We start from the raw sequence: 22,810 nt of genomic DNA, 5'->3' as shown, positions 1-22,810 counted from the left end.
ATCATCATCATGCATATATTTGAAGATTCAAGACTTATTAACTTGGCGTCGTTAATCGTACGAACTCGCACTGTTAACGGTCCAACGCTTATAAAACTGTAGGCATCTTTAGAGTCGTTTCAAAGCAGATTCTGAATATTGTGACGTTGCTCGTAGAGTCCCTTCCACGCTTCGAGAGATAGTATCAATTCCTTTCCTCGATGATCTCCTATGGCGATTTCCACGTAACTCGGTGGATCGACTTTGATACCAATTTCGAGGAATTTAAATCCCGTAGCTGTCAATGCATATCGTTTGCATAGTATACGAATCGCATGAGGCTTTAATGAAAAGCTGTAATGAAATTAGTTTGAAAAATAAAACAATTTGTAAAAATATAAAGACATAAGAATAGAAAAATAGAAAAAGTTAAACTTACTTGTCGTATTTGTTCTCAAACGATGGAGTTTCATTACAATTCGGTATGTAATTATTCACATGTCTGCCGGAGCCGCTGCTTCCTTCAGCGTAGTACATATTTCCAGATTTTAAAAGTGAAACCACCAGTATGAACGGTTAACGCGACACTGATCGTATAAAGAAATTAATCGAGTGTTGTACATGACGCTTATTTTTAAAAGTAGTGGGGTAAATGTGGTGGGAGATTCTAGAATACTATTGGCGCTAATAATTTAGGAGAAGGGGAAACGGCGCTCGGATAAAAAGAATTCTTAGAAACGATTCGTGAGGAAAGGATTGGGGAAGGGGAATAAGAGATAAAACACATTAATGTTTAAATATTTTATTTTTCCAAATCTTGCAATTCTTTCTGGCGTTGCGACCACCAGTTAAATATTTTGAATACATTTTGTAATGCGCAATTCTTAACATGTTTTCCACATCGCATAGTGTTTTTAACATCTAGATTATTTAGAGACTCGATATCGTCGTAATCAGCATCCAAGGTCTCAATAATGAAACCGTTTCCCGCATCATCCAATATATCGGCTAACCATTCTCGCTTTTCAAGTCCTTTTACATATACGAGAATGGATTCTTCTTCTTCTTCATGTGGTCCAACGATAGCTGTTGTAATCAAACGCTGAGCCATGCTATATGGAACGTTTCCATCATTCCATCGTAATCCATGATGATTTCGAGTCAACCATGAGGCTTGGTGTCTCTCCGATTTTATGAGCACATCCCATGATACAGGACATGCGAAAAAACAATGTAATAAAATAAATCCTCTTCTCAGGATTGCCGCTTCCTTTACAATGAATTGTTTATTGAGGATAAACCCCTGTAGATCCACAAACGTTGGTACGGACATGACGAAATCTCTCTCTTCGATGTATCAGTTTAAAAAGAAGAATGACAACCATCTCATGACACTTTGATTTATATTCTGCTATGCTTCCCCCTCTCTAAATTGTTGGTGCATTTAGGTGATTTTGCGCACAACGTTGGTCAACGGGTTGTACTGGATCACGCGATCATGTATGATGAGACAGTATGCAGAGGTATTCATCGGCACGTTTTCCTTACACTCAAATTCCAATCTCATATCCACGGTTGCGCTCTTGATCGATTCGTTTTGTCGAGAACAATCGATAATTACGAATGGGCCGTTACGTAGAAACATTGAGACGGTGAGACTCGGCTCGAGATACTCGTATCCGTAATAGTTTTTGCAGAAACGCGCATACGTGTCGTACAGAATCGACCATCTGTTTTTATCGAAGTCCAGATTCATGTCGTCGTACGGATAACATTCCGAGTTCAGATAGAGTTTCACGTTGGTCAATTTACAATCGTCGAATCGACTCATATCCTCAGACATGACATTCTTCCGGCCTGTCTGCAGAGCAAAGATAACGTATCGTGGTTTCTCCAGCTGAGTCGCGGTTTTAATGGCCTACGAATGCTTGGTTGTACGCTGCAATAGCGGAAACTCATACAGATTCCACGAGCGAAAACCCATGCTGAGGTAGCGTCCGCTTTCCAGAGCGCGCAGCATAGACAGCTTCTTAATCTCGCTCAACAACACATGTGGCATTCGCCATTGTATCTTGAATATATTGATCACAGGCTCCAGGGTCGAATCTCCAACCAGACAATTGTTGTCGTTGCGCGATCGTATTAAGATCAATTCGTGACGAGCGTTAATCACCACTCGTCTGTAATCCTCGCAAAATCCCAATAACATGTAGAGCGGCACGCAAAAATTGAAGTTTCCATTCACAGTAGTCGAATCACTCCAGCTGGCGTGTCTCATAATCACGCTTCTATCGGATGATATCGTTACATAGTTTTTGAGCAAACTTGTTATTCCCACGTTTCTGTTGCGATCAATCTCCACGCCATCGTTCATATCGAATCTCATCAAACATGAATGCGACGCAATTATTTCCCAGTATCACATCAGATCCTTCGGCTGGTCTATTTATCCTTAATTCTCCTTCGATAGAAAACTGTCAAACGGCAACGTATACAGATCCTGTTGTTGTATGGGTATTCTTATCTCATCACTGTGTCCAAACGTGGTGTTGGCGAACGGGTTGTACGTGTGAGTCTCAATTTTGATGATGCGATCGTCGAAGATTGGCTCTTCCCCGATGTTGAGGATGTCGGTCATTGTTCAGATATTTCGCACCGCGAATCCCAAAGATTGTAAAAACGCAACGTTTGATGCGTTCAGTTTCTTTTTCTTGGCGCAACCGGATGATTGGATATTAACGAATGTGGACTGTGTTGTTGTTGTTGTTGTCGCTGGCTCCGTAAAGATTGTGTTATCTCTCGTGTCTTTCGATCCGTTCAACACAAGCATCTCATACGCCGCACACGTACGTTATTGCTGTCGTCGTCGTACGTGCAATCTAATGGTGATCTCTTCTCCTCGAAAATCGAGCAATCGTCTGTCCTGGTCGACAACGCGTAACGTTAAATCCGTAATGCTCCGCGCGATGATCGGCAAGTAAATGATGTGTGCCGGTGTTTCCGATATCTTATATCCTGGTGGTACCCTCGGTGAAAATTCATGTATCGTATGAACGAGTTTGCCGTTGCTGTACGCGCCCGCGGTCACGTTACACTCTACGCGGATAATGTTCACGTTGATAATGTTCATCGGCATGTCCGACTCGTACCATTTTCGCGGCTGCAGTATACGGTTCGAGAATCCCAGCAGCGATCCAATGTTGTTAGGCTTGTTAAAATTCATTCTGTAGGCGCATTTGATCTCACGCCTCATCATATTGTAATTAGCGCGGAGCACTATCGGGTATTCTTCATCTTCAAAGTCACCATTGTCAATGTGTTTTTTATCGTCATCACGAACAGCGTGTCGCGGACGTTTTCGTGAAATTGCATGTTTCAAAAACTCATGTATCGCTTGCAGCTCGTACGATCCCTCGGGAATCGTAATTTCCGCGTCATCTTTGCCAAAGTAAAATTTATTATTCGAGGAATTCACGTTCGATATCGTGTGATAAGTCTCAAAATCCGCTAGACCGAGTTCGTATTCATCGTCGCTCAAATCTATGGCGAGAAAGTAGTTTGCCGCGAGGACGCTACTCTTTCCAGTCAGCGTGAATGTTGTAGACATATAGGCAAAACTGTTTAACGAATACTGAGTTAAATAATGCAATGTCCGTATTTAAATTCACGTGTATCGACCGTTCGGAGAAACTGCAAACACAATTGTCCACAGATGCTCTGATCATAAGTTTGAACAGGTGTGTAATTATATTATATCTTTGTCACATTTAAATATCGCACCAATTCATTCGGTGGTCGAAGATTGCCAAAACTGTCGAAATATATAGCGCGATTCCTCCTCTTTGCGTACGCCACCCAATGAGTACCTGATCCTTTAGCGTTATCCAAATTTATGATCCCGCTCTCGTTTTGATATATACCACCGATCGGTAGCGAATCACGCATGAAAACACCTCTAAAATACGGAATGTGCATACGTTTTGCCAGTTGTAGCAATTGTATGTTGGTAGTTAGGCATTTTTAGCGTCTCTTTGACGTTTTTTTTCCCCTTTTTTCTCGTTGAAACTCCTCGTTCGTGTTTGTATGGAGCGAGATACAATCCGTGACCTTCCATGGCGCGATTGTGACGTAGCATCTCTTGCAACTGACGTTGTGCAGCTTTTCCGTCGTTCACCATCTTTGCTACACCAGCCGCTCCACCAATCATGAATCCAAGCGCGCCCAACATTGGTAGAATTGGCAATATGCCACCGCGTTTCGATACCGGAAGTATCCGTTTTTTCGTCATCTTTTTCTTTGTCTTAGTCTTCGTCGTCGTCTTCAGGCCCATACCGAGCTTCGTCTTGATTTTCATCGCTGCCCAGACAGCTGTGGCGGCGGCTCTTTCACCGAGAGTCGAATCTCTCGCAATGATACGAGTTCGCGCTTTGTCGGCGAGTACCTTATCCGCCACGTGTTTCTCGGTGAGATCGTTGCTCCGAGAGTACGCAATATCGTGTTCACGGCACGCCGTGTCCAATGGGTTGATACCTCGATCGCCTCTGGCTAATCGCTTTTGTAGCCGCGTGCCCAGACCACAAAACTGATAGCCGGGGATATGGAATTCGATTGGAAGTGCGTTTATTGCGTGATTTAATAGTCCTCTACCTATATTTTCGCTGACATTCGCTGCAATCCTTTATCATCGGCGCTGGACCGTCGATGTGCGTTCGCTGCCACGGTCGATTGTAATGTTCGAAACAGCGGCGACAGGCCTGAATCTCTGGATCCGCCTTTATGTGTTCCGGAAGCTTGTCCCACACATAGTGGATGTGATTTTCACATTGCAGTAAAACTGCTTTTGGCACAAATTGCAGCTGTTCGGCGCTTAAACCGTGAATATCGGAGGCACTTGTTAGCAGAACAAACATTTTTTCGTTACTGAGCGATTCGTGGTTCCGCGCAGCTTTAAATAGGCAAGCGTTCGATTCAATAGGGGAGTGGGAAAATGAGATTCGTGCGACAACCTTTGATGATACGCGTGACGAATTGCGACGACAGATTACGCTCGGTGGGGGACAACGCGGAGATGCGCAGACATGGTACGATGTTGCCGACTACTATACGCGCGATCGTTTGCGGCCCCTCGAATTGCGGTAAAACTAACGTCTTGATTAGTTTGATGGAAAGCCCGCACGGTGTTTGCTTCGAAAACGTGTACGTGTACTCAAAGTCGCTGCAACAGCCAAAATATCGGTATCTGGAGAATTTGTTGACGTCGATTGAAGAAATCAGCTACTTTACATTCTCCAATAACAGTAACGTCATTCCACCGAGCGAGGCATGTCCAAATTCGATTTTCATCTTTGATGACGTGGCGTGTGACAAGCAAGATACGATAAGAGAGTACTTTTCAATGGGACGCCACTCGAACGTTGATTGCTTCTATCTCTGTCAGACGTACGCGAGAATACCAAAACATCTTATACGCGACAACGCGAACTTACTGATCTTGTTTAAACAGGACGGTACTAACTTGAAACACGTGTACAACGATCATGTGAATACCGACATGTCGTACGAAGATTTCAGTAAATTATGTCGTATTTGTTGGCAACAAAAGTATGGATTCCTAGTGATAGACAAGGACAGCTTGCTTACAAACGGGCGATACAGAAAAGGATTTAACGAGTTTGCGATACCGCAAAACGATTAGTCGCTGCCGATATTCTGTCGAGAAGAGTGAAACGCGAGCACTCTGCAGACATGGCTGATAACCATAACATTCGCGAGTGAAAAGATTGCGAAGGAAATTGTGAAAACGAGCGAATCGATCCGTAAGAAACATCGTGCTTTAAAGACTGGTAAGTTCGATGACGATATCGCAGTCAAGACTCACTTTAAACCTATTATCGAACCACTACAAAAGATTGTCGACAACGCGAGCTTGATCGCAGTGAAAAACGAACTTGAGAGTAAAGCTGACGTGAAAATTAAAACGTTACCCGCTGTTAAGCGGTACGAGGAGGAGGAGGAGGAGGAAGATGCGACATCGAAAAAGAGAAAACGACCAAACACAAATCGCTCATCGACACCACGTACATCGGACGGATTTTTACTGGATGAACCACCGATAAGCTCTAGACCGTCCACCTCTACACAGTCCGCGACAACGAGAATCCTACCATTTACAATACCCGAATCACTCGCAAACGAAAATGTTTTCGAAACCACAAGCAATTCACTTGAAACATTCGTTCGAAACACGTTACAAACGTCGGAAGAAATGTTGTGAGAGCACTTCGGACCACTGGGACAAAAATACATGGGCGCTCTCCTCGGTGGCGACAAAAAAAACGAGATCGATCACGTATATGGTGTCTATTTCGAAAAGGATGGAATGTTGCTCGGTAACAAACAATTTGACATGGATAAATATGATTCTATAATTATAGACAAAGTAAAGTACATTGGTACACCTGGATTATACGAGCTAGTCTTCAAGAGGATTCCCGATGATGTTATTTACACGGAAGACGATATGCAAAAATACAAGAGCATATTATTGGCGACGAACGCAAATATGATGCGCAAGGTCAATTACGGAGCAACAGGGGATACAAATACAAACAAATAATCGCATCGTTGATGTCAATTGAAAAGAAAAAATCTGGAAAGGGTGTATTCATGCCTCAAGCGATGTCGCTAACCGACAATAAAATCGATTAGGTGCACTGGGACGACCCCAACGAGCTAGTGGATCGGGTACGATTGCTCGATGCTTCGCGCCGAGCTGGCCACAACGCTCACGACAACGAGATCTTGTCGATCATCGAGGAACTTCGCGAAGCAGGCATTATTATAAATTAAACGGGGTCTCGGCAAAACTAATCAGTCGATCGGCGTCATTCGCATCGAAAAATGTCTATCAACAAATTTGGATTATTCGAACGGAGAAATGATGCAACTGGCACAAGCGATCATTGGGATAGATTGGTGAGAAGTTACGTGCGCGGAAACGCTCTGTGTCGTGTCGCTACAGACTATGATGCAAGATCGCGCAAGATTCGTCGTGTAGCGCAACCTGAAGCTGACACTGATGCTGTCAACAAACTGTATGTGGAATCCTGCGTTAAAAGATTGATGAATCAACAGAAAGAATCAGATGAGAAGCTGACTTCGTTCGAGAAGGACGTGCGAGCAGTACGGACTGCGATAAACGAACTTCAACGTACAGCTAATGCTAACTTAAAAACGACCTGAATGAGCAGCAGTGAACGGGTTAGGAGCGGCTATCGAATGGTTATCGAACGGCTACGAACAATTATCGAACGGCTACGAAGGATTATCGAACTGCTATCTAACTACAATGAGTGGTAGTGAACGGCCTAGCAACAGCTGCGAACGAGGGTACGAACAACTCAAGCAGGGCTGCGAACGAGGCTACGAACAAGTCATTAAAGGCTACATACAAGGCTACTATCAACTCAGGAACGGCTGCGAACGGCTCAGGAACGGTTGCGAACGGGTCAGGAACGGCTACGAACGGGTTAGAACGACTGTGAACAAGGCTGCGAACGAATCAAGAACGATTTTCGAATGGGTCAATAACGGAAGTAAACAATGCAAGAACGGCTATGAACGGCTCAAGAACGGGTCAAGAACGGCTACGAACGGCTCAAGAACGACTACGAACGGCTCAAGAACGGGTCAAGAACGACTACGAACGGCTCAAGAACGGGTCAAGAATGACTACGAACGGCTCAAGAACGGGTCAAGAACGACTATGAACGGCTCAAGAACGGCTCAAGAACGGGTCAAGAACGGCTACGAACGGCTCAAGAACGGGTCAAGAACGACTATTAACGGCTCAGTAACGGAAATGAGCGATAAACAAGCAGCAGTAAACGACGATCGGGGAAAAAAACCGACGAAGCGATGAAACAACATAGTTTGGAGAGACGGCAGTTGGTGAACGAACTGCACGCGCCGGCGAAAAAAAATTTTCCCCGAAGACATGTCATAGTGCGAGGATACGATGATCTGTGGCAAGCCGACATCGTCGAGATGCGTCCGTATTCTCGTTTCAACAAAGGTTATCACTACATACTCACCATCATCGATGTGTTGAGCAAGTACGCGTGGGCCGTACCACTCAAGAGTAAAGGTGGAAGCGAAACGGCTGACGCTATCGCCGAAATAATTCGAGATAGCAAGAGATGCCCGAAAAACATGCAAACTGATATGGGGAAGGAATTTTACAACGCTGACGTGCAACGGCTTATACGGAAACATAACATCAATCATTATTCTACATATTCGGTAATGAAGGCATCGGTCGTCGAGCGATTCAATCGTACGCTGAAGAACGACATGTGGAAGATGTTTACGCTGAATGGAACTTACAAGTGGATCGACGCGTTGCCGCGACTCGTATCGGATTATAACGCGCGCAAGCACCGAACAATCAGCATGCGACCCGCCGACGTCACCCCCGCGATCGCTGATAAACTTTTAAAAGCGGTATATAGTAACATAAAGATTGCCGCTCCGACGAAATTCAAAGTAGGTGACTCGGTACGCGTTAGCAAGTACAAGAAATTTTTCGAGAAGGGTTACACGCCAAATTGGACGACGGAGGTTTTTAAGATTGTTAAAGTGCAGCGTACTAATCCCGTAAGCTATCTACTCGAGGACTATCGCAAAACATCTGTCGCTGGAGCGTTTTACGAGTATGAGTTGCATCGCGCGAATTATCCGGACGTGTATCTTGTGGAGAAAGTACTGCGCAGAAGGGGTGACGAGGTTTACGTGAAATGGCTGGGATTTGACAATTCACACAATTCTTGGATACATAAGGACAATGTGATTTAAACTCAGACTATTTATTTTAAGAAAAATATAATGTGTACAACGTATAAAATATATAAAGTATACATGAAATATATGAAATACAAAATCTTTATTAATACATCCTTTCCTTTAATCGTTACAATATATTACACATATGTTACATAACAATATATCATACACATGCATACACACACACATACACATACACACACACATTATACTACATTATATTTTATAAGGGTATCTGGTAATGTCCCCATGGTAATGTGTCGGTCGAATCAGCTATAATATACCGCTTATCGTCGTACGGACTTAGAGCAATTTTTGTCTCGCGGATGGTATACACTTCGTGCAATTTCGATCTAATACATGACTGCTGACGTGTCATTTCAATCTCGTCATTCAGGCACCGCGTATAATCGTCGAATGTTATACTACGCGCTACGACATTACTTTTGACACCTTTTGCTTTTTTAGTGTCTTTTTTGCCGTCCACCTTCACCGCGTACATTTTTGCTCTGAGCCTGACGAATTCAGTCATTATCGCGCCGTTATTCTCGTCTTTCATCAAGCCTGGCACCTTTTTGTTTGCATGCGCTATACCGTACGCGTTGTCAATTGGATAATCGCTCGTATCGAATCTAGCGATATCGCGTTTCATGTTCTCGTACACATCATCGCACTCGATGTGATATATTAAACTGTCGGTGTCGGTGTACATTATCCGACATCTTTCACGATAGAGCGGTGACATGTACTCATAGTGAAATTCATACAGACACACTTTCGATATATCGAGTATACACATACCAACATAGATTGGTTTGTTAAATTTTACTTCTAGTTTACGTAATTCAACGGCGATTAAATTTTCTGAAAAGACGCTCCTGCTATGGAAATTTGGTTTCGCGATCATCGCTTCCGCACCGTATCGTCCGTCCCACTTTGTCAATAATTTTACATCTACATGATTTCGAACGTTTTCCATAGTTTTGCCGAATACCGCGTTGTTCATTAATTTGTACAAATTTTTTTCAAAATCATTTTTCGCTTGTGTTCTAAATTTTGTATTGAGTTCGATGTAATCGCGGAGCCATGCGGATTGAGTAAATTGTAATACGCGATGTATCTTTACGATACGAAGACCGTGACGTGTGCACTGCTGCAGATTGCGATAATGTATGACGTAACGCTTCTTGTCATATAGCGTCGCGAGGAGCTTATCTTCCCGCTTGCCGGGCGGCTTGTCGCGCGTCGGACAGAACGGTAGGTCAATGTGTGTGTTGTGTTTATTTTGTGGGTACTCTAGATCAACCTCGAGAATATAACCTGTGAGCGAATCCGGAGCGATCGCGTTAACGTCAAAGTTTGAAACGTCTTCGACCCATCGAAAATCGGCATAAGGCAATGGTTGACACATTGCCCATCCATACAAATTATTTACATCGAAGTACATAAGGTACGACGATGGTTTCGATGGATCATATGACTGCATGTACTTGTTATTAGCATGCGCGTATCTGTTGAAGCATTGACTTAGACCACCGCGTATACCCCGTTCAATAAACATAACCATGTCGATATCGGTAAGCAATTCAAACGTAATATTTGTATGTTTTAGCATCGCGTCCCATGTATACCCGGGAAAAGTATAATAATACACAGGATCGAGTCCGTAACTCGCGATGCAATTGTCGCGGAAATTTTCAAAAATATCTGCTAATAACAAGACATCAGTTTTTAAGTACAAATCGCTATATTCGCCTAGAGTTCGAAGGAAGAATCGATTCCAAACGTTCTCAGCGTGCGCGTAATCGCTCTCGGATACAGTGTCACCGGTCAAGGAACTATAAAACGATTCGCGCGGCGGTAAACGCGTGTCCTGCAGCTTGTCGACGCAGTCAATGTATTCGTACGGAAAGACAGCTTTTCGCGTCAATAATTCGAAATTGTGAGTGGATGCGGAAAAAATTGAAATGTAAAATTTTTAACTTATTCTTATCGAGAAAAGATGCTAATTTGTCAAGACTAGCACTGAGAAATTTGTATGAATCGATGAATCGTAATTTTATGCAAGCTTTCCGATCTTTGTCGTCGCCGTCGGTACTATTGACAGTCTTTGTAAATGAAATGTATTTTTCTTTTGTTATTGGAAGCACATCTACACGTCCTTCGTATGCGGTAGCTATTTCTTTTATGATAAAATGTGCGTCATAACCGGATAGATTGTGGAAAACTACAGGAATGACATAAGAGTCTTTGTAATTTAGATTACAGTTTGAGTGCGCGGGACCCCTGTATCGCCCGGTCAAATGACAATAATCGCGTACTCGATTATCGTCCAGCGCAAACGGTTTTTCACAAATGTGACATTGCGTGGCGCTATGAAATTTTTCCCACTCGTCTGATGTTAAATTTATCATGGGGACATTATCAGATAAAATACCCTTTATACGATGCGCTAATTCCTCGAGTTTGTTGGCGAACCACGTGACACAATCGGCACCGCGATAAGATCGGTATGCGGATAATGTTTCATCGTACGAGTATTGCACATAGTACCCAACGCTAAATACCTCGTGATGTTGATCGTATGACACGTGTTCCGATGTCTTCCTCAGCACACACTCCAAGTCGGCATACACCATGAATGGAAGCCGCTCTTTTCTGTTGTAGTTGTCGAAGCCGAGCCACTTATCTTTATCGCTTGGTAACTGGATAGCGCAGTCGTTCATTTCTCCACAGTCTACCGTATGTGCCTGCAACTTGTCCTCTGATCCGAAATAATGCAAGCATCTGTGAAAGAAATTACAATTTTATTTACAATTTTATTTACAATTTTATTTACAATTTTATTTACAATTTTATTTACAATTATATAATTTGCAATAAATATACATACCGATCGCAGATATATTTCTTGTGATCTTTTTTGCTCAGTTGCGAGCTTACGAGGCGAGACAGATTTTTGATATACGCAAAATGTCCAACGTTGTCGTTCTCCTCCTCCACGTACAGCAAATTTACATGTTTTTCTTTTTTCTGATCGGCGAGAATTATTCTTATCGGAAGAATTGATAGTTCCTTCTTCCTCTCGATACCGTACACGTTGATTGAGATGTTGTTTATATGTTCAAACTTTTTTATTTGATTCAACGTTATCGGAAACTCAATGTTTTGTAAATTTAACACCGTCGTATAGTGCGGATATGAAGATTCTCGTTCCACATTTCTTTCAGCGGGATACAGAGCGGCCACCACTGACCACGCGAAACATGCATTGTCTTTAGATTGCACGTTCACCACTGCTCTCTTCGCCATAATTTCTCGCGGTAATTTAATATGGCATCCCGCGCGCATAAGATTGCACTTGTTGACGTTGACCGTAAGATCGAGGATTCGTGACAATGCCCATCCGCTATCACGTTTCTGAAACTCTTCGAGAGACATCAATGTGGTTTCGATGACGTGCCGCTCATACCACTCGTGTAAATCGGACGTGCGAAAAAGTTCATAATTTCTTGTGTTAATACTTTTGTTGGCGCGCTTATCACCTGTCACAAACTCACCGTTGAACACAGTATTTACTTTTACACAGTTGTGTATTTTTATAACGTCTTGCACTTGCTCGAGTACTACACTACTAGCATCTTCCAAAAATTGTCGCGGTTCGATATAGTCTGCGTTAATCACCGCACCGGTCAGTATACGATTTTCAAACGCGGTATCGATCTCTCGCCAAACGAGTCTTCCCGCGTTATTGTCGCCACTGTAATTACCACCACTGGATATAAACTGTCTCTGCAATCGAGTTTTTGCACCCTCGAGTCGCGCGATTCTAGCAACCAAAGATTGTCTATATCCAATGGAGAGTCGCGGACGCTTGACACGGCTGTTTTCTTCGAGCAGTTTGATAAATTCCTCGCAGCGCAGCGCCCATTCAAAATACTCGCCCAAGGTGGCGATTTGATGGGACCACTCCAACAGGTCGCGTTCAGTCTGCTCGATGTTTTCCATTTTTCCACACTTTTTAAAATCACGTTCTATAGAGCACTTGCACCCGCTATACTTTTTTTCGACCGACGTATCTGTGCGCTTGCAAATTACGTACTATGGTTTGAAGTGGCAGCAGTCCTTATTATATTTTGTCTAATCATTTCTTCCCCTCTTCATGATTAACGGATTGTTTAATTACATATCAGAAAAGTGATCTCCCTTCATCGCGTTATCGCTTTTGACACAAAGCGGCCGGACATCGGCGCTCATTTTTGTTTATAAAAATTCAAGCGGCCGGACATCGGCGCTCATTTTTGTTTATAAAAATTCAAGCGGCCGGACATCGGCGCTCATTTTTGTTTATAAAAATTCAAGCGGCCGGACATCGGCGCTCCCTAAACAATGAGAAAGAATTCCACTTATGGGGAGGGGAAAGGTACCGCAAAGGCTGCCGAATATCGGCGCGTAATGCAACATGGTCTTTTACCGCGAAAAAAAACACGTGTCCCGACGTGTTCATTGCGATAAGCGCGACCTCCCAAGATCCCCTCAGATAATGGAGGGAGGGGGAGGTACCGCGAGGGCGGCCGAATGTCGGCAAAATTATCGCAAAAGAATTCTTCCTAAACAATGAGGAAGAAACGTCGCAGCCTTTGGGCAGGGGCGGGGGAGGGCGGAAGTACCGCCAAAGCGCGTCATCTTATGGGGGAGGGGAGGGGAAGTACCGCGAGGGCGGCCGAATATCGGCGCTCACTTTGCGGTGTTTTGTTTATAATAAAACATGTTAGATAATTCAAAGTAATACAATACGCTGTTTTGTTTATGAAAAACAATACGCGATAAGTGCCCCCGCCCCGCGTGACGTCATCCCCCTCGCCTGCAAGATCCCCCCCGCCCCGCGTGACGTCATACCCCCGCCCCGCGCCCCCCTCGGAGGACCTGAGTTAGAACCGACCTAGTATTCCTACTGCATTGCCTCAAGATGAAGGTGAATACAATTCATAGTGAAAAAATTTTTGATTACTCCTGACATGGGGTGTTCATAACAAATAAATGATCACTATTAGTTGTCTACAGACTGAAGCCTCTACACCGCGTCAAGGTTGTGATCATTGTAGAGGTTTTAATTTTTTTTTCTTTTTATTTTATTATTTTTTATTTTACTTTTTATTTTATTATTTTTTTATTTTACTTTTTAATAGATTTTTTAAAAAACATTAAATACTACAATCGTGACTTTTAAACATCTTCTGATGATGATTCAGAATTTGATGATTTTTCTTCCTCATCTTCATCTGTCCAGCAGGACAAATCAAGGTCAGCATCGTCTATATTATTTTCAAAATCTCGTGATGGTCTATTGTGAACATTAGGATTGTATCTAGAGTAGCCTAAATACCACAAAACACTTGCTATATGCGCGCAACAGCCTATTATTCTTGCACCCACTTTGCATTGACAATACCAGCCTAATATGCCGTCTGCGCCATTCGTTTGGATCCACAAGTTGTATATTTTCGATGACGTATGGCGAGACTGTAATTGAAATCTGTATATGCTTTCATCATCTTTATGAACAAAGAGCATATATGATCCGTCAGCAGATAAATGTTCATCTGTATACGAGCGAGCTTGTTTGAGTTGATAAATACCTAGCGTTAAGTCTTTCAATTCTGCCTCTGTTAACATAGGGAAATCAGGTATTGAGTTTGCTTCCATTGGGTGCCAAACTACTCTTTTTCGAGACCAACCTTCTTGTTCTACTCTTTGTTGAAGAAGATTTGGTTTCTTAGAAAGCCTAAGCATTCGTTCAGCAATTATGTGATCATCTGAATTCGAGCTTACTCTTGGAGGCCTAAAAGCATTACATATTGCAGCAATAATGCGCACATAATCCCCGATGTACGGAATTTGCGAATTTGGGAAAACTTTATCTAAAGCTTTCCATGTTTTTATTAAACCGTTTACAGCTTCTACAACCCAACGAATTTTCGTAACAAGTCGAGATTCATTTGCTTCTGCTGTAGAATGCTGCGCATTATTTTTTAAAAAATGTGGCATTTTCGATATAAATCCAAATTCTTCTAACAAAGCTAAGCAGTCACGGAAACCTCTATCAATAATAAAGATATCTCTTTCTGTAAGCCATGAATGTAGACGATTGACATCATATTGCATAATATTACTCAGTATATTAGCATCATTATTCTTAGAATCAGTGAAATAAGGTCCCAACACATCTAATATATAACCTGTTGTACTAACCAACATCATTGGCTTGACTAAATGCCGCCCTTTATGCATAGAATATGTGCGCCTTTGAAATGTATAATTCGAACTTTTGAATGTACATATACGTACCATCAGCAACAAGAATACATGTATCTTCATCTCTTGCAAAAAGTGTTTTAGCCATATTACTTGTATGATTAGAAATAAATTCTTCTCGTGAAAGATTAACGCCCAAATGCTGAGGAACGAAAGCGGTAGCAATTGCACGATTTACATTTCTTTTAGATAAACGAAATAAAACTGACAAAACAGAACTTGATAAACCAGTTCTTAACTTAGTTAAGAGTAAACTAATACAAACGCATGCAGATCTCTTCTGCGAACATCGTATTTTTGCTGCTGATTCTAATAATATCTTATGGAATTGATCTTTTGTAATACCGGTTAAATGATAGTAATCTTCATCATTTAATGCATTAGAATCATCAAAGTCAAGTGGTTTTTTTTTTGCAGCAGATCTCAAACTATTTAAGAGATTACATATATTTTCATTATCCATCAAAGTAAAATCAGAAGATATTCGTATAGAATCCAGGCACTCTGTTTTTAATATAGTGCTACTTTTTAAATGTTTATTACAGCATCTAGCATCAGCGGGTATAAAGATACCCTTTTCTATAAATACATTTTGTTTCAATGCCGGAGTAGCACGTGTTAGATTTTTCGGATGATTGCAGATAAAGCAACTTTTATGTGAGCTCACAGATTTTTTTATCGAGACTTTTAACTTTTTAGAACTCAGATCACTTGAATCACTTATTCTTTTTGACATGATTACAATTGAACTTCAATTATTGAAATATTGATTAAACAAAGTAATAATATAAGATCCTGGTAGAGGTTAACAATAATATGGATAAAAGACAACGAATTATGTCGTGCGTGAAGTTGCTGCATTCGACTCATACGACAACTTCACGCATGATGTTTACCATGAGCTACATTCACCTTCATCTTAAGGCAATGCATGTTATAGTTTAAAATGACATAAATATTATGGCAAAGCAGTATAATGACCGAAAATATTTCATTAGTTTACTTATTAGTCATAAAAAGGGCTTAGATACCATAGTGGTACACCTAAACTAATAATTAATTTTGGCTTTATGGATCGAATTTTTTTCTCACCTAATGATTATTTTTGACATTCCTAATGATCATACAAGACAAAAAAAATTGTTTTATGAAAATCCAGAGGGGGCACAAAAACGCCCTTATTGACCCTCCTCCTTTCTCCGACTCGAGGATGTACGTTTGCAACGTTTGATACAAGATGACGTTGGTATCGCTCGTTCGATGGTAATAATCTGTAAACCGACCGATTGTGTAGGTGTGAGAGTGTGTGAGAAACAGAGAAAAAGAGAGTGATGGAGTGAGTGAGTGACTGACTGAGTATGAGATTAAGAGAGAGAGAGAGAGAGAGAGAGAGAGAGAGAGAGAGATTCGCGGTTAGGTGCACGCATGAATGTGCGTACGCGTGTACGCATAATAATAATTACTTTCTTGTTATTTTTTTTCTCTCTATCGCTGTGGAAACCTCATGGTACCACTCACCCCCCGGGTAGGGGATAAGGGTTATAGCATACAGCATTACTGTGCTGCAGAAGAGGGAGAACCCTCTCCACGCATCCTCGTTTTCTGTCATTGCCCTCACCACTGAGGGCAATGACAGATCTCCTCCCAGTGCGGCCACGAGTTCCTCTCTTTCTTCTGCCCAAGCACCACACTCTTCCAGTGTGTGCTGGGCGGTATCGCACCCGTGGCCGCAGTGCCAGCACCGCGTCGTGCGCTCTTTTCCGATCCGACCCAGTTACTCCCCGAAGCATCCATGGCCTGTGAGTACCTGGGTCATGCGGTAGGACACCCCACCCTTGGTCCTGTCTAGCCAGTCTTCTAGGCAGGGTTATATGGCCCCGACGGTGCGCTGACCCGGCAGCCTCGGATCCAGGAGGCTGTCCTTCCAATCTCGGATCAGCGCCCGTCGGGCGTGGACTCTGACTGTACGCCGGAGGCCCTCCGTTATTGGGACGCCCGCCCGCTGGTATTCTCGTGTACGCGTGTACACGTCCGCGTACATGCGGCCGAGCATCTCCACAGGGGGCACTCCTGCGAGTACCCCCACGGCCGTCCAGCTCACCGTACGGTAGCCCCGGCATATTCTGTTGGCCACCCGCTTTTGAAGTTGCCTTAGGGCATTCCTTGCCCCGCGGGCGGCCTCCAGGCTTTTCACCCATACCGGGGCCCCGTACAGGAGCATGGAGTGAATTGTTCCGGCATACAATCAGCGGACACTCCCGCCCGGTCCCCCAAAATTTGGCAGCAGGCGTTGTAATGCCATTGGTGCCTTCTCCACCCTGGGGGATATTTGGCGGAAGTGCTCGCGGAAAGTCCACTTGCCGTCGAGGTGGAGACCCAAGTATTTCATATGGGCCCCCACCTCTATGGTGGTGTTCTCCACATTGATGCAGGCTTCTGGCGGCGCCCCGTGAGAGCCGTCGTGTAAAAAGACGGCCTCAGTTCTTTGTGGCGCCACCTTAAGCCCCATCTCTCGGATAAGTCGCACGACGCGGTCCACTGCGAAGACGGCTCGAGCGGTGGCGTCTTCCCACGAGTTCCCCCCAGCCATCACCAATGTGTCATCGGCGTAACACACCGCGTGACAGCCAGGGGGAAGGGCAGTCCGAAGAACGACGTCGTACACCAGGTTCCACATTAGGGGTCCTAACACTGACCCCTGTGGAACCCCGCACGACATACGACGTCTTTGTTCTTCGGCGTTCCTATCTGTATAGGCCAATTTCCTGTCCCTGAAATAGTCCCTCAGTATTGACACCAGATACGGGGGAACCCTGTGATATTCCAGGGCCTCCCCGATCCGGTGCCATGGCAGGGTGTTAAAGGCGTTGGAAATATCCAGCGATACTGCCAATAACACCCCGCCCTCCTCCGCAACGGCCCCCGCGATCGAGCGAACCCGCAGAATAGCGTCTACGGTAGATCGCCCGACGCGGAAGCCATATTGCTCGTCACTTAGATTGGGACCATTCCAGGATAAATGATAGACGAGGCGGTCGACGATGATTCTCTCGAGAATCTTGCCCGCCTCGTCTATAACGCAAATTGGTCTATACGCCGAGGGTGTATCCCTCGGCTTGCCCTCTTTAGGAAGGAGGACTATACGCGCCTCCTTCCATTCTCGTGGGAAGGAGCCCATGCGGAAGCATTCGTTGTACATGCTCCGCATGGGCTCTGCCAGACCCCGATAGGCTAGAGCCCACGCTTTTCCATGAATGCCATCGGGACCGGGAGCTTTCCCGCTCTTGATTCTCCCGATGGCTTTCTGGAGCTCTCCTCCCCTGACCCCCATGGCCTCCTCGTCCCACACCCAGTCCCGTGCTGGAATCGGGTCCGTATTTCCCTCATCCAGCGGGAATAGGGTGTCCACGACTCGACAATAAATTGGGGGTCTAGAGTCTCTGTTATGGGGACCCCCCCGCCTTTCAGTTTATTTAGAACTATGCGGTAAGGGCGCCCCCACGGATCCTCATCCAGGGAGGAGAGTAATTCCTCCCAGGCTCCCGCCTTGGCCTTCCTAATCAGGACGCGCAGGGTATCGCGTCTTTCTTTGTACGCATCCCACGCGTCCTGATATCCCTCGGGGTCTGTCCGTTCGAACCTTTTCCTCCTTTGCACCTTTCTCCTTGCGTGGTCGGAGGCACGCCGCGCCTCGGCGACCCCCTCCGACCATCAATATGTTTTTCGGGGGGACCTATTCTTCACCCTGGCCGCATCACAGGTTTCATTTATAATCCTGAGCAGCCATGCCCGTTGTTCTTCCAGGTCTCCCCTATTTTCCCCTCCTTGAACCATCAGGGAAGCCTCAATTGCGGCCAGGAACGCGTCCTGGTCCATTTTCTTGAGGGCCCATCTGCGAGAGACAGCCTCTCTTATTCGGCGGCGCTCCACCACTTCTTGGGGAAAGGCATTGACGGAGAACTCCACGTATCTATGATCCGATAGAGTTTCAGCCTCCGTCAACACCCTCCACCCATGTAACAACTTTGCGGCAGGGCGGGTCGTCCAAGTAAGATCTACAATTGACTCGCCCTGCCACCTTACACATGTGGCCTCGTTCCCCCTATTACAGGGGACGAGGCCACACTGCGCCGCCCAATCCAGTAGCTCGCGACCCCGCCAGTCGGTGCGCGGGGAACCCCAAACACCAGATTTTGCGTTGAAGTCCCCCGCGACCACTATCGGGGCGGGGCGGCGAGCCCTCAGCTGTCCCTCAAGGGCATGCAGCCTCCCGCGAAATTCCCCTTTGCTGAGGTTCGGCGAGAGGTACACGCCCACTACTATGACGGGCCCCCATTGGATCATAACGTAACCCTCCCCCGACTTTAATAGCTCCATCGGGGGAGAGTTTGACGCGTTCCTGCGGGTGATCGCAGCCAAGCCGTCCGCGCTGCTTACCCAGTTGTTTTCGGGCACGCGGTACGGCTCGGCTACGATCCCCAGACCATAGTCCCTCTCCGCCATGTTTTGGGCGAAGAGGTCTTGGGCTCGCCTTGAATGGTTCAAGTTTGCCTGCAGTATTTTACAGGCCATTTTCGTCTGTCTTTTCATTCTCAGGTCCCGCCACCTCCATGACGGGATCTCCATTATATTAGTTCGGGATCATCCATTATATTAGTTCGGAGGCGCTGTCTTTTGGCGCCTCCTTCGGGGAGCTTCTCCTCCTCATCTCTCTTCCCCCCCTTGTTTTTATAGCCCTTTGCTCTTTGGGCTCCTCTGCAAAGTCTATAAGGGGGGGCTCCTCCTCTTGGGGTTTCTTCCCCTTTCCCACTTTCTTGGTGGGAGACTCCTGTTTGGGGAGAGGGTGGTCCACCGCTTTGTTGAGCGGAACCCCCTTCTTCCCTTTTTGCACCGGTGTGCACGCCTTACTGCCTGTTCTATGATGCGCAGGCAGTCCCCTATCCGTGCACACCGGGCACTTCATCTCGGCTTCGCACTTCCTGGCCGTATGGCCTTCCTCACCGCATCGGTAGCATCTGCTGCTGCGATCTACTTTGTTTGGGCACCGCGCGCGCACGTGCCCCCCCTGATTAGCCCTCTGGGTTAGAGGGGGGAGGCTTGTGTCTTGCCGGCTGTCACGGCAGGCTTAGAGGGCTGGGTGTTGCTGGCCTTCTTTTGTCTCCTCTCTTTTTTCCCCACCACCTTTGCCCAGGTATCTGGTGCCTGCGAAGGCGGCTGGAGACTGAAAGGAGTCGTGTGTGAGGAAGACTCTGGTTGCCGGGTTACACTTCTTGATGACCCGGCTTCTCCATCCTTGGCGGTTTTGTGTGCCGTTTCCTGGCGGCCTTGGCCGCTCTTCGGAGCCGGCTTCTTCTTTCCCTTCTTTTGCCCTCCCGCGTTGGGCCGAGCAGGGGCCGCGGCTCCTGCCGCGGCGGACTGTGGGCTCTGTTGGGTGGAGAGCTTCTCCTTCTTTTTATTATTTATTCCCTCCTGGGGCCGAGCAGGGACTGTGGCTCCAGCCACGGCGAACTGTGGGCCCCTTGGAGGGAATTTCTTTCCTGGGTGAGGGAGGGGCTGATTTTGGGGCGCGTTTGCACCCTTTTCAAGTCTGCCCCTCCTGTCAAGGAGGCGCTCAATGTTGAGCGTAAGCGCGTCATACGCTCGGCGGCTCTCCTCGGTGGTCACTCCAGGGTGATACGTTCTCTCCAGCTTCTTTACCACCCCCTTAATAGGGGGTCTGTGTATTGGAGCTGGGGAGGGTGCGTCCTCCTCCATTGTTTCCACCTCCATTCTTTCTTCCGCCCGTATTGCTGGCTCCGCGGCTGTGGGAGGTTGTTGCTCCGTTGCCACTGCCTCCTTTACGGGCATCTTCTCATCCTTTTCCGCTGGCTTTTTTGCTTGCCCAGCCCTTTTCCCCCTCAGCTCTTGATTTCATTGTCATTGTGAAGGCGGAGATTTTCGAACCTAAGTTCGTGAACTTGTCTCCTTAAGATCTCCTTCTCGTCCTCTCTCCCCGCTGTTGTGGCCGCCTCTGTTATTGGGGCTCTGACAGATAGGGTATGCAACGCTGCTTGCAGTAGACACGCCGCTTCCCCTATCTCCTTCCGTACTGTCTCCTTTATGTTTCTGAAGCGGACCACAATTTGTTTCAGGACAGTCGCGCTGTCCATGGACTGGGCTGAGATGTCCATAAGGGGAGCGTCCCTCATTTCTTCGAGGTAACCCGCCACCTTCAGCTCCAGTTTCCTCCATGCCTGGCTGTCGGTCGGGGGGAAGTTTGGATCGAGCATTTCTCTCTCTTCCTCACGCTCTCTCCTCTCCTGCTCCACCGCTCGTCTCGTCTTCGATCTTTCGAGGTCCCCGGTCATGAACGGGCATCCCTGCTTCCTTTTTTTAGGAAGAGGTTATTCCTTCGCGTCGGGGAAATATTCCTCGTACTCCCTGATGACCTCCGGGCCTTGTGTCGAGGCTGCCGAAATACCAGAGGTACTGGCCTTAGCCTCCGCGTCTTCACGTTGCAGGCGAATCATCACCTGCTTCATGTCGACCATCCTGGGCTTTGATGTTTGTGGGCCCGTCTTCTCAATCTCCTTGCTACTCCTTGTTATTCTAGTAGTTGTTGGTTTTGCATTCATTTTTGGATAAGATCCCACTGCTCGGGGGGGCTCCGTAGGCCGGCATATCTCCCTCCCAGTCGGTGATGCTCCGAAACATGACCGGCCGCACCACCGACCGGGGTCCACAGGCGTTTCCATAGGAGCCTACATACATCCTTACCGGGCGACTTTCGTCAGACCCCAGCAGGATCCCAAGCCCCTTACTTGGTTCGGGGGTCCCCTACCTCCGACAATAGGGGTACCCCCCGAGCGGCGCCACCCAGGGGGCCCCAGGGACAGTTGGGACTGGGTCGCCGCTCCCCGGCCCAGTCTTGCTCGCCCTGGCGATCAGCACGCGCCTCCGCCAGGTAATTACCTCCTGGCGTTAATGTAGAGGGCAACTCCTCTGCCAGGTGACCGCTTCGGAAGAGGAACGGTCACGGTCACCCGGCAGTACGAACTCTCGCCGCCGGACCCCGACCTCGAAATATGTTCGAGCGGCTCCGGCGGCAACCCTCGGTACTCTGTGACAGGGTCAAACCCCCTTACTCAGAGCGCTGGGGTTAGCTCCGCCCCCCCCCGACCCGAGCTTGGAAACGTCCAAGTGGCTCGAGGGAGGCTTCCACCTCTGCCGGTAGTCCGGTAACTTCCGGATGCCCACATATCTGTGGGTATATCTCCTGCCGACATAGGCCCCCCACTCTGTGCGCGTACGGATGAGGACACGTTTCACCGCCGTTTGCACAGAGACAGGAGGCTATCCCCACTGTGGGACGCCGCTTCCTGTCCGGTGCCAGGCCGCGAGCGACGGGAGACTGCCCGCCGCCCCAACCCCAGACACCGGGAGGACCGGCACCCACTTCCCCCCAGCGGCGATGGCCGCAGTAGCAAGGTAAGTTTCCCACTCTACCCTGCAACCCCGCCGCCAAAGAGAACCCCCCATCACTGCCCCCCAGAAAACGTCCCCGAGTTTCCCCAAGTCTGCCCCCAGAAGTCAGTGATGTCGGATTTCTACCCAAAAATTGGGTTCGGAGCACTATTGGTACCCATCTCTCCAGCGAGATGGGTGAGCCCCCTCGCCACGACAAGGCCGTGCTCCA

General features: G+C 46.5%; 3 protein-coding genes across 3 annotated transcripts; all 3 read right to left on the bottom strand.

Annotated features, from left to right (window-relative positions):
- Window positions 1–3,643: 3,643 nt before the first annotated feature.
- On the bottom strand, window positions 3,644–12,171 carry LOC145946700 (uncharacterized). Its single transcript, XM_083056457.1, has 3 exons — window positions 11,714–12,171; window positions 11,258–11,607; window positions 3,644–3,669 (listed from the first exon to the last, which is right to left on the bottom strand). The coding sequence occupies exons 1-3, from the start codon at window positions 12,169–12,171 to the stop codon at window positions 3,644–3,646; spliced, it is 834 nt and encodes a 277-aa protein (XP_082912583.1).
- Window positions 12,172–17,002: 4,831 nt separating this feature from the next.
- LOC145946699 (uncharacterized) lies at window positions 17,003–17,356 on the bottom strand. The gene has a single exon (XM_083056456.1). It carries the CDS (start codon window positions 17,354–17,356, stop codon window positions 17,003–17,005), a length of 354 nt encoding a protein of 117 aa, XP_082912582.1.
- Window positions 17,357–18,846: 1,490 nt separating this feature from the next.
- Window positions 18,847–19,707, bottom strand: LOC145946698 (uncharacterized). Its single transcript, XM_083056455.1, has one exon. The coding sequence runs from the start codon at window positions 19,705–19,707 to the stop codon at window positions 18,847–18,849; it is 861 nt and encodes a 286-aa protein (XP_082912581.1).
- Between the last annotated feature and the right edge of the window lie 3,103 nt (window positions 19,708–22,810).

The sequence above is a fragment of the Prenolepis imparis genome, unplaced genomic scaffold (assembly GCF_030444845.1).
Source record: "Prenolepis imparis isolate NDT839.2.m4 unplaced genomic scaffold, iyPreImpa1.0 SCAF_18, whole genome shotgun sequence".
NCBI classification, from domain to species: Eukaryota; Metazoa; Arthropoda; class Insecta; order Hymenoptera; family Formicidae; genus Prenolepis; species Prenolepis imparis.
This window is presented reverse-complemented; position numbering and strand designations above follow the sequence as displayed.